Source organism: Durio zibethinus, chromosome 22, assembly GCF_047325235.1.
Source record: "Durio zibethinus cultivar Kanyao isolate XHJ-2024 chromosome 22, ASM4732523v1, whole genome shotgun sequence".
NCBI lineage: Eukaryota > Viridiplantae > Streptophyta > Magnoliopsida > Malvales > Malvaceae > Durio > Durio zibethinus.
In genome coordinates, this window is record NC_143183.1 from 5,766,021 (window position 1) to 5,779,449 (window position 13,429).

The 13,429-nt window shown below is 28.2% G+C and overlaps 1 protein-coding gene across 1 annotated transcript; it reads left to right on the top strand.

The window, feature by feature from the left end:
• Nucleotides 1-4,174: 4,174 nt before the first annotated feature.
• Nucleotides 4,175-11,672, top strand: LOC111307861 (vacuolar protein sorting 38). Its single transcript, XM_022906161.2, has 6 exons — nucleotides 4,175-6,200; nucleotides 7,296-7,502; nucleotides 7,860-8,040; nucleotides 8,780-8,928; nucleotides 9,178-9,405; nucleotides 11,384-11,672. The coding sequence occupies exons 1-6, from the start codon at nucleotides 5,997-5,999 to the stop codon at nucleotides 11,498-11,500; spliced, it is 1,086 nt and encodes a 361-aa protein (XP_022761896.2). The 5' UTR covers nucleotides 4,175-5,996; the 3' UTR covers nucleotides 11,501-11,672.
• Nucleotides 11,673-13,429: the final 1,757 nt, after the last annotated feature.

The window sequence follows — 13,429 nt, forward strand, 5'->3', positions numbered from 1 at the left end:
AATTCACTTAAAAAATTAAAATATATATGTAAAAAAAAAAAGTAAGATGTATTTAGTCTCTCCCAAGACAAAATAATCTGTTTAATTGGAATTGATGAATTTGTCTACAACTAATTGAATTATATTGTTCAATTTATGTAATTTCTAAAAACAAATAAGAAAATAAATTCAAATATGAAAAAAAAAAAAAGCTAACATGTATGATGTATATAATAATTTATTTAGAATTTTAATTAAATTAATTAATTTTAAAAATGAAAATATAACCCAAAATTCAGATTATTTCATTTAATTTTTCAAAATAATAAAAATTTTTAAACATTAATTTATATATTTTCAGTCTATAATCTATACAATATATAAAAGTTATCATTTCTTCAATTTTTCTTCAATTTCATGCCAACTCATCAATTTTACTATTCATTTCAAATGCCACATCAATTTTATTAAATGCTATTATATTTAACTATAAAAAGGTTAACCCTTTTAATTCTGAAACATCTTTTAAATTATCTTCTATAATTTATGATCCTACACCTGTCTTATCTCTTATCTATGAATAAAAAAATTATTTTTGTTTCATTAATTCAAAAATAATTTCTCAACATTTCTTTCTTTATTCTTGAAGTTTATAATCTATAATTATTTTGGTAAAATCAATAACAATATATAAAAGCTATCCTTAAATTTCAATTTGCTTCAATCTACTGTTAAATCATTAATTTTTTATTCATTTAGATGAAATTTATATTTTTTCTTTTATTTTTGTTGAATCTCAAATTCCATTAAATTTATTATTGTTGGATAGTTAAGGCTTTAGGGTTTTTTAACTCTTCAAATTAAGTTTCAACTTTGGGCTATGTTATTGATAAAATGGGAATATATAGACATTATGAAAGAAATTATTGGAGTTAGCTCCAAAATTAGAATGAGGAAAAGATCGATGAAATAGGTAACTCATTTACTTTGTATTTATAACTTTGCATAATGAATTGCATCGATATCTTTGTCTGTAATCGAATACTCCTTTTCCACGTCACTAATTGATGAAGGCTAAAAGAGTAAATTAACTACTGCAATAAACTACAATGTAAGACATTAGAGAAACCACCAACTCTTAAACGTCAAAATAAAGCTAGGAAGTGACCAATCAACTTCAAAAATATAAATAATTAATAATTGTTTAATATTTAAAATAATCATTTTGTCATAAAGAATTTCAAAAAAAAAATTTTGAGTATGATTTTTGAATTAAAGTTTTGAAAAATTTTATAAAACTAATCCATTTGAAGAAAATTAATGGACTTGGGATTTAAGACCAAACTTTAAAAAAAAATGGATTCATCTATTTATGAGTAATGCTTTAAACTTTTTTATATTTATTATTTATATTTAAAAAATTTAGACTAAATCCAAAAGCTAATTAAATAATTACAAGCCCTTTTTTTGTTATTTAATTCTTTTACATGAATTATATTTATCAATTACTTTTTAAATAAAAGGGTAAGAATAAAAACTAAATATAATAATTTATTAAATAAATTAAATGATAAAAAACTATTTAGAAAAACCCTTTTTTGTTAAAAGAATTTAATAACATAAAAATTAATATATTTTTATACCATAAATAAAAATATATATTAAGATATAAAATAAAATATAAATATATATTTTTTAAAATGCATATAAAATATTTTTCAAATGCATTGTTATTATGTAATTTATAAATAATTAATTTTTATATAGTTAATTTTCATAATTGATAAAACATGATTATACCAATATCAATACATATATTTAAATATATATAATAAAATTATTAAAATTTTAATATAATTTAATTTAAAATCATATTTTAAATTTAATTAAACAAAAAAATTTATAAATATTTTTAACTCGATGAAGTGAAGGCATTAATCTAATATGTATAAAAACATGGATATGAAAAAAATTTTAAATTGATTAAAATAAATGTTGCTATTCGATTATATTTTAAATATTTTTTATTTGTAATAAATATTTTTTAATTCATAAGTAAAATTTTTAATTTTACTTTTACTAAATGAATTTATTTAATAATAAATAAAAAATTTAAAGCTACATTTACTTTATCTTAAAGTTTTAATTTTTCATTAACTTTAAAAAATAAAAAATTTTATACTAATTTGTACATAGAAACAAATTATAAATGTTTTTTTTTTGAAGTTAAACAAATTATAAAATGTTTATATAAGTTTCAATTAATATGTACCAGGAAGCTAACTTCACTTCGTTTTGGGACAAAATAATTTTATAGTAAATTGATGTTAAAGAAATAAAATAAGTAGATTTATATATACTTGTAGTTAAAAAGATTACTAAAACATATTTTACTATTATCAAAGGACTGATACAAATATCAATATGTTTTTCAAACCCTTCGTTTTGAAGGGTGATTGAAACTAACAAAGGAGAAGAGAGCAAATTGGTATGAACTTAACAATACCTCGTAATTGGATTTGCATATATGAATAAGATTAAATTTTCAAACATGCAATACTTTTAATTTATCATCCTATGATAAAATAAAACAAAATAAGATCAATGAAAAAAATAATTTATTAACATGATGAAAAATGTAACAGAAATTACTGTAATAATGACTTAGAGTCTAGCACACGTAAAATTTTTCAGATCACAGATGTGTTATAGTGCTCCAAGTGACACAAGATAATAAAACATACCTTATTACCAACAATTATGTATGTCACATCAGGTTTATAGATGATAAAGCACACAAAGGTGCTAATACCATAGAAACTAAGAAAAGTACTGAACAGGCCAAAAGTAAAAAGTAATTGACCAAATAAAATTTATACCTCAAGCAGTTGGTTTTAAATTTTTATTGACCAAAATTTTACATGAATTAACAGAACAACTACCATTATGGGCAGTAAGTTATTGGGTCCATCTTCAGATTGTTCAGGTAACCACAATACCAAAGGCTTAATACCAGGTGGCAGAGTCACAATTTCCTCTACAAGATCAGTCCAATCTATTCTAGTTATATCCAGTCTATTGGTTCTTGTAACTAAAGTTAGCCTTGAAGAGTGGTAAGGAATAAATCGTTTCCAGGCCCAAAGACAAACATGCAAGATGTTCATTCACATTACCATAGCCATTAGAACATAAGGGTATAAAGATTTCCTTTTAGAGGACATATATAAAACTTAGGAATAATGGTTTTAGAGGCAAATGTCTTTATAAATGTGAGATAATGTTTTCTCACATAAGAGAAGAAATAAATGTATCAATAAATGATAACTACTTTTAAGTCAAGCATGCAAGATATCCTTGGTCCATTTGACAGTTTTTTGGCACACCAATTATAATAGATAATTAGTATAGCACTTAAGGAATTAAATAAGCTTTATTTTTTTTCTTTTAAAACTAATAAGTCATTCAAGAAATGTATGAATATCTTTCAGTTCATAATTCTTTTATTTTATACTTTTATAAGATGAGCATCCCAATATACTATAATATTTTTTCTAGAAACCATTTTCCTACTAAAATCTATATATGTAACTTATTTGGTTATTACTACTATTGAGGCTAATCAATTTTTCATTGTATTAGCAGTTAAACAAAAAGTACTTCTACCATTCCACTTATACATATAATAAAGCATTAAAGTATACATTGCCTTGATTATGATATTGATGATGGAACGTGGAAGCAAGACTCTTCCAACCATGAACCGTTTCACATTGTTCTCAAAATTACCAATCTTAATCAAGTTTACATGAGCAAATGGACCAAATTGGAAGCTTTTTAAACATTGTTTTGAATCTCTTAAAACTAATGTCCGAGAAATAAATTATGAATGTAAATACTTCATTTCCAACAAACAAAGACAATAAATTCAGTATCAAATTTGGACCTTTTTACGAATTCTTGAACAATAGCACATCATCAAAGCTTCTAACCATGTGATCATAAGCAATGGCACTAGCCGAGCAATTCTTTGAAGGGTCTAAAACCATGACCTTAATGGCCAATTTGGAAACTGTTTGGCATAACATATGATCTAATTGGCTTTCTATTAATACACCAACATCCATTTCGAATATTCCATAAATTGGGTAATCATCATCCTTTCTACATAAAAAAAAAAAAAAGCAAGTTCTTGGTCAAAGAAGTTAACTTTAGTCTTGCATAATGAAAAAAAAACCTTTTGAACATAAATAATTTACAATAACAAAAAAAAAACCCAAAATTTATGTTCATTCATTTAATTAGAAACACAAATGTAAGAAAAATAAGTTAAAAATTGAATAATAAATTACAAAAGAAAAAAAAAAGACCTGAAAGAAGGTGGTCTTATAAGAGTCACATGAGATAAGGGAAGTAAGGATGGGGTTAGAGAGCTTGGAAACTGAAAAGAAGTGTGGTAGAGGTTAAGCTTGCGGTAGTGATGGTCATCGACGATTGTGGCCATAGAGAATAACCAAGTGAGAAAGATGTTGGTGGCAGAGAATAAAAGTGAAATGGTATGAAAGCAAAGACTGATTTCATTGTAAAACTTGAAAACATAACGTTTGAGCTTTGTTGGAGCATCTCCCTTTGTTTTTTTTTGTCATTTTTTGTGGATTTTTTTCATTCACTTTTGGGAAAATTATAAGAAACAGAGAGAGAAAAGAGTTTTGGATGCTAACAATGGCACTACCACTTCCATTCGTACTCTATTTTGTCTTTCTTAAACCTTTAACAATTCTTATAAAAAAAATACTCACCAAATTAAAACAAAACTATGTTCAATAACATAACAAAAAAAAAAAATCACCCGAACAATTTTATACTAAATATACAAATACAACAAAAAGTAATAAAAACAACAAATCTTTGATCCAAGAAAAATCATCAAAAATAAAAAACTAAAAAATGTGTCACCTATCAAAAGAGAAACACATTCATTGAAAAAAAAACTTGAAATTTTTAAACAAACAAAGAACTCATAGCCTTATAGAGCACCATGGGTAAAAAAAAAAAAAAACGTGGCATGAAACACTCCGTAGCTACAAAATAGAATCCTATAGTTTATTCAAATAAGAAAAAAAACAAAGAGGTATCATCCTTTGCAGCTATGCAAAGAGAGCAAATGAACTTTTTTTAAAACCAAACTCAAAAACAAAAAGGAAACTATTTTAGAAAGTAAAGATAATATTAAATTTAACAAATAAATGAGAGCCGAGCACGCAAAGATATTACGTGGATAGTTATGACTTCTTGTAGACTCTATCAAAACAAAAATAAAACAAAATAAAACTTCTAAGAATAGATTTAATAAAAAGAGAAGTTTCAAAAAAAAAATCAAGATAAATAAGAGATAAAAAAAAAAAAAGATAAACTTTGGAATGCCTTTAGCAGCAAGTTTTTGCTTTTCCAAATTCTTGAGCAATTTTGGAGTTTTGCCCCATTCATCCTCCCACGGTGGATGATAAGACAAGGAAAACAATGTTTGATAAAAAAAATGAAGAAACCACCAAACAAAAATTAAAAAAAAAAGAAAAGCATAAAAACCAAAACAAACCAAACCTATTCCAGAGGGGAATAAATCGTGAAAAACCAAATCTAAAGAGATCGGATACATGACAACTCCATAATCCTTCTTTGGGATGCTTTTTATAGAGTAGTATAGATCTTATTAATTTTTATAGTGTAGTTTCTCCATCCCAAAATGATATTTAATAAGGAAAAATTTTCGTTTACCGCCACCTGTCATTCTTCCGTCAAACCGTTGACCTTCGCCCAATAAAACCACCCAAAAATTTTCGGTAACCCGCCAGCATTTTCCCGAGAAAATTACCCCTTTCTATCAAATTTTCCGAGAAAATGATTCGATCGTCGTGAAAAAACAGAAAACACTCTAACCGGGCGACGCCCAGTACGATGAGGTCGACCTATGACCTCTTCTTAAACTTACAAAGTCAAAAGCTTTCCTCTTCAATTCTTCTATGGAAAATCGAGAACAACAGGACCGAGACAAAGCCCTAATTACCGACCCGAAGCAAATTAATGCAGCACAAGAACATGTGAAAGTAATTGAATGGGAAGATTTCGAGCATGAGCTTGCTAGATTGTGTAGTCTAACTTCTGCCCTAAAAGAAGCTAATGAGAAGAAGCAAAGTCTTCAAGAAAAGCTTCAGTCTTTTGTTCAGGTAAGGCTTTTTCTGATTAAAATTTGGTTATTATTATTATTATTATTATTATTATTATTATTTAAAGTATGTTGCTTTTATAAATTTGGTTTTAGCTTTTTGTTTATAACCCAAATTTAAAGAGAAAAAATGGTTTTGATGGGAAAGGAAATTTGGGATTTTGTTTGTTGGTTGGCTGGTAGTGGCTTGAGTGAAAAGATAAAAGGGCATTACTAAATTTTTAGAAATTTGGAGTAGTAATCCTGTTTTTATGTTGATTTTGTCCTAATTTAGAAATAAGGAAAAGGGATATAGCATAGGACGTGTGAAGTTCCTAAAATAATTGGGATAATTGGATGAAAACTATTAAAAGAAAAGTTTAGAGTTTTTGTGGATTCTAACTGTAGTAATTTCGAGTAAATTTTCTTGGGATTTGTAGGAGACGAACCATAATATGCAATAAATTTAGGTTTATGCTCTATGTTGTTATTTTGAAAGATAGTAGGATAAAGTTATAGTTTTTCAGTATATAATGTTTGCCAATGAACTTTTATTAGCTATGTTTGATACTGATCGCCTCTTAGTCCTAGAGCAGAAAGAAAATATAATTCTGGTGTCTGCACGTAAATTATTAAATAGGTTAGGAAGTATAGGTGGTGAAATTGGTAAATCCAGTCATTGCTCAAATGCTTCAGCAAGACTATTAGAAAGAATTGTCAGTTAAGCTTTACTAGGAAAAAGAGAAGATAATTGTTTCATGTCTCCCCTTTCAAGTTCTTTTTTCTTTTCACTTTTCTGTTTTTTTAGGTCCCTTAAATTGTTTTGTATTGTAATTTAAACATGCCATTGAAAAGCGGTTCAAGAATTGCGTTTGCATTTTTCTCTTTTCATTTTAAGTTTAGGAGATATGTAGAGTTGAATTGATAAAGCAATATCACTCTTGAAGGACCGGATGGAGTTTATAATTTGATATTGTTTAGTGTGCAACGCCTTCTTTACCTTCTTCTTGTTCTCTCTCTTTCTCCCTCCCTCCATCCTTCCTCCCTCTCTCTCATTGGGATATCTTCAGCCTAAGTAATTGGCCCGCTGATTATTGGGTGGGAACATGCTGCGCAGGTCAAAACTGAGTCATTGAATCAACTAAATGAGCTTGAGGAAATACGTGACAGACTAGAGGCTAAAAAAGTGGTGATGGAAAACATGTCAACTCGTTGCAATGTTGCAACAGAGGATGCTAAAAAACAGGAGGAAATGCTTAGTACTGAAGTTAGATCATTGTTGGTTGCTGGTACCTCTCTTTCTGTAGCAAGGAAACGGTTGCAGGTAAATTATTTTCATTTTTACTTAAAATGTCAATTATCTTTGGAATTTCATTTGATGGTTTGAGGAAGGTTGAATTTATAATTTTCTAGAAGGTTTCTGCTTATTCAGCTTTAGATGTTAGATATTCTTGCCTCGTATGCAAGAAGTCTCTCTCTCTCTCTCTCCCTCTCCCCCCTCAACCCCCAGGTGTAGGTGGATGAGGGGATTAGAAGGAAAGGATTGTCATTCTATAAATTCCTTTGAGTAGTCATGGATTATCCCCTTCTTGCTTTCCCATTTCTTTCCCTCCTTTTTCATGTAATTGTTCAGTAGTATTTCATACATGACATGATTGATGATCTGATGTTTTTATTACAGGTATCAAATAGATTACTCACTGAAGAAAGGGGTTATATTAAACTCAAAAACGTGCAGAGGAAGCTTCGAGCAAGGCAGCAATATATGATATCACAAGTTTCATTTCTCTATCCTGTAAAGATCTTGGTTGGACCCGCACAAGAGCAAGAACTTGAATCCTATCCAGGCAGTAGCAGACTAGGTAATGTGCTAGTAGTTTTTGGCTACTAAATCGTTTGCAATAAAGCCCAATATATGGTTTGAATGGGCAGTTAATTTCCAAGTAAACAATATTTCATTTCTGTTTAATTTAATTCATGATTTACTGTGGTATTCTTAATTAATGTTATCCTCCTCCATATATCATTGAGAATGATGCTTGTTACATTTCGTACCTCATTTTTGTGCTTGAGATTTTGGATGTTCAAAATGGTTTGTGGTTTTTCCTTGGTGATCATTGAATTTTAGCCCAAGCTCATCTTTCTCTCAAAGAGTTCCATCTTGCAACATGATGGAAAATCTCTATAAATGGGCATGCATGGAGCTGCATATCCTTTTGGTTTCAAATATGGTTGCTGTAATATAATGTTTTACTAGGGGAGAACAAAATGAATTATTTAAGATTTTGTCATCCAGCTGAGTCTTGTATGGTTCCTAAACAGCTTAAGGGTTACAATTACCCACCCCTTCTCCCTTCTTTCAATTATAATGGTTGTATACTTCACATGTACTTCTATTATTACTTTTTTAGCAATTTTTTTTTTATTTAATTCTGTTTGCATATCAAATCTTTTTTTTTTTTTTATGCTCTGGATATTATACAGTTTTCGATATCTTTTGCTTTCATGGTTATATTATATTGAATATTATTTTGACTTCCACAAAGTGCTGGTGCCTGCCACGAGTTGATGCTAAGTTCATTTTATTGTTGTCTTCACCAGGGAATACTTCTGCATCTAAGCCCATTAATCAAGGATCTTTGACGATTTTAGGTCTGCATCTCACCATGCTTCCCTTTACAAAGATGAGTTTTTTCACTGACAAAAAGGAGGTTCAGAGATCTGCAACTGCTTTAGGATATGTTGCACATGTGTGTTCTATTTCTTTGCTTAATATGAAGTTATACTTTTATTACTGAATTTGTTTTTTGATAAGATCAAGCTGTAGGCATCAAGTTTTGTCCACCACATGCGATCCTTTTTGCTTAAAGATGCTGTAGTTTTTTTATATTGCTAGGATCGAAATATAGTATCTTGGGCAGAGTCTTGATAGCTTGTTTCTCTTGTTGAGGCAATACCTAATTATTCTTTCTTGTTTCACCCTATTCCCTCTTTTGCAGGCAGTTTCACTAATTGCATCCTATTTACAAGTTCCCTTGCGATATCCTCTGCACTTGGGTGGTTCCCGCTCATATATTAATGACCATGCGCCTTCAATAGAGCCCACTTCTTCTGATTTGTCTTGGAATGCTGCGCTTTCTGCAAATGTAAAGTCTGCAGAATTTCCGTTGTTTTTAGAAGGTCAAGACACAACAAGAGCAGCATATGCGGTATTCTTGTTGAACAAGGTGAGTTTTCATATACTGTCATTTTTTTGGTGAATTATTCTCCTTTTGCATTTTTTATGTATGTTATTGGATTCAAACCTTTGCAAAGTTGGCTTGTCCTTTACTTTTAATATAAGATGCTCTTCATCCACAGTTTGGAAAATGAGTGCATGTTTGGCCTTCAGCCTTTACAACTCATATTATGTTGTGATTGAATTATTCAGTAGATATTGGATTTACTTGCTTTCAGTTTCTTGGGATAGATTCTTAAGGTTATCTATAAACTTCACCAGCCACATTAGAGTGTCGCATGAAATCCTTATTTTTAAATATGAGATGAGATGAAGGATTACCAACAAATTTGAAAAATATTTAGGATAGCCACACCCTACATTTAAAAGGTCTAGCACTCAAATCATATTCCCCATAACTCAACTAAAAATCTAATAGAGAAGGTAGTGACCAAACTTTTGTCTTTCCTGTTTTTGTCCCCTTGTCTTTCTCTTCCCTTGTGTCCCTACTTTGAAAATTCTTTCCAGAAGTTTATTCTTTTGTTTTCTTGTGTTTATAATGCCTTACTTGCTAATTCCTTGAGAAGAAATGCTCTCGTCCAATCAGCTTTCATTATTGTAATAAGTATAGACTGCTTTCTAACTTTCTATATGGTTTATCTTTTACTAAGTTTACTGTTGGATCTAATAATCTAATTCTTGCACATCATGCATGTTAATTTGCTTAGTACTTATTCCTAAATGTTGGATATCGGATTATCAACTAATTAGGAAAAACCATGATGATACTCACACCTTACATCCTTAAGGAGATCTAACACTCAAAATCTCCTGCCCGACTTAATTATCAGAAGGCTAATTAGGAAAGGCACTGGCAAAATATTTGAGTTTCCAATTTTTTGTCCCTTCTCTTTCTCCCCTTATGTTTCCTTCACTTTGAATAGCCACTTCAAAATTTTAATCTTTGTTTTGTCATTTAAAATATATTCTGTTCCCAATTCTTAAATGGGAAATACTCTCCCAATCCACTTGTAATTGTTACAATTGTGTAATAAGTGTAAACTACTGTGCATGTTTACTTGTTTTACCATTATATCTAATAATCTATTCATGCACATCATGGATGTTAATCTTCTAGCTGTTCTAATTATGTGCAATGTTTTTAATGAAGGAAATTGCCATTTTATTTTAAGTAGCTATTGAAGTATTATGATTTTATTAATCAACTTCAAATATAGCAAGCATTAAATCTGAACAGTGATATGGTAAAATTAAATTATGTATAATAAATGGAAGGGAGTTCAGTCAATCATTGGTAGACCAGTCTAAGTTGCTTGTTTATTTGGTCAAGTTATGTTTGACTGAAAATGTTTAAGGCCAAATATCATAGGTTGAAAGTAGTTTGTAAGGCAGAGCAAAAGGTCAAAGTAGAGAAAGGGTGGATGTTTAGCCAGAATGAGACTAACCTTTATAATTATCTATTATGAAGGATCTTGAAATGTTAATGTTAAATTTTTTTGTCTTAATTATGATGTGACCTATTATCTACTCTTGAGCACATAAGGCCAGCATACCGAAAATGGGTCCAAATGCATGTTTAAGCAAATTCATTTTCATATGCAAGGGCTTAGGGGTTTGTTTTACTGATGCTCTAAGTTATACTTAATTCCTTTTGGCAAAATGTTCGTTGAGATGCACAACATTTTAATTGTCTTTTATATTTTGGTTATTCGAGGCTGTCAGTATTTGATTCCTGATCACCAGAGCTAAAAATCTAACACTCTACTATCTGATCATATGACTGTTGGATTTGATTTTTTTTTTTTTTAAAAAGATATCTTCCCTGTGTTTTCAGGATTTAGAGCAACTTTTGAATTTCATTGGTGTCAAGAGTTTAGGACCTCGCCATGTACTAACACTACTATCTGATCATATGACTGTTGGATTTGATTTTTTTTTTTTAAAAGATATCTTCCCTGTGTTTTCAGGATTTAGAGCAACTTTTGAATTTCATTGGTGTCAAGAGTTTAGGACCTCGCCATGTACTAGCCAATTTGAAGGAGCTTATGAGGACTGTCCTATCTTCAGAATTTATAGATACCTGAAATTTGATTTACTAGGTTTAACTATCTATATTTACACTGTAAATGGACAAGTTTGTATTCTTCATACAGGTCAAGGGTGCCAATTTTTGACCGAGCACCTTTCATAAAGTCTTCTAAAGATAACGTTTTGGTTGTTACACAACATCAAGCATAGTGGATTTCCTTTTGAGTATTTAAGGTTGTCAGAATTTGAATACTAATCATTAGAATTAAGAATCTAACACTCTATTAACAATCCTTGCGGCTGCTGGCCAAGCATAATGGATTTTTAGAGAGCAGAATGTTTGGTTTTATGGTAAAAATTCAAGTTCTAATGGTGTTCGCCCCTATCGGAATTTGTTTGAATGTATGTTAAGAAGGTTTGGAAAAGAGATTGTTGTGTATAAATGTTACATGACAATGAAGTTTTTAAACCTGAATTAAACTTTGCAAGATTAACGAAACTTTATTAGATTTTAGGTTCTGTGTGATTTGTCAAAATCAGTATCCATAAATTATATTTTGAAAAATGTTGAATTTATTAGTAGAGATTTTTTATTATTGCTTAGATGGTTCAGTAAAAAAATATTTTCTATCATTTAGTTTTTATTTTTCGAAAAATTTTATTTTTTAAATAATATTATTGAGATAATTATTAAATATTAAAACTTTAAAAATATTTATTATTGAAATATTAAAATAATAATATTTTATGTTAAAATATACTGTTAATACTATGAAGATAGTAATATTTTTTATATTGAAAATATTTATTATTAAATCATAAAAATATTATTTATTTATATTTTATTATTAAAATAGTAATATAAAAATATTTGTCTTTATTATATTATATGTACTATATATTTTAAATTTAAAAATATTAAAAAATGATTAAAAATATTCACACTATTAAAAGATTATTATAAAAATGGTATTAAGGTTATATTAAATATTCATTATTAAATAATAAAAATAATTTTTATTATATTAATATTAATATTGGTGTGCTTGGCTCAAAGATTTAGCTTATCTCTTAAATAAATTAAATAAATTAAATAATAACAGTTCCATTAAAATTTGACTTGGTGTGGGTTGGGACAGGGGATGTGAGATAAATTGATTGCTTGGCCCATCAAATGGGAGGGCATGCTTGAGTTTAATAAAGATTTAAAGCGTACCTGTGGTACCTGGTTGCCACCTTGCCAAATATTTGGGTTTATAAATTAGTAAAATGTTGAATAAAGTATTTAAATTTTAAAAATTTTTAATATGATATTTGAATTATAAATTTGTTAATTAATATAATATTTGAATATTATTTTTCATCATGTATTATCATTTAAAATTAATCACGTTAAAAATGAATATCATATTAATTAAATTATTCATAATTCAAATATCACATTAAAAATTTTTAAAATTTAAGTATCATATTAAATATTTTATTTTAATTTAAAGATCATTTATAATATTAATTCTAAATATTTTAATTTAATTTATGTACTCTGCTAAAATCTTACTATGATTAATTTATTGTAGTATTTAATTTCTTTTAGAAATTAACCATTAATAACATTTAAAAAAAAATTTTTTATGGGGTTCAACAGTCATTGAAGCTTAGTTTTACTAATTTATATCTGATTATTATTTTTTTATTCTAATGGAACACAAAGAAGGGCGTGCTCAGTTTTGTGAATTTTTTTATTGGTAACGATTAACTCCTTATCATGGAGAAATTAAGCTTAGAGATCAATTTCTTAAGTTGGCCATCGTCTATGGCACACACTTCTTCCTCTGTGATATATATAGGAGGGATTTACTTATATTAATATAAGAGTTACATATAATTATATATATTTTTTGTTTTTGAATCAAAATGATTAAGTGTAAATGTAATAAATTTAATTTTGGTTGAAAGATAAAAATATATAATTTTTATATTTATAT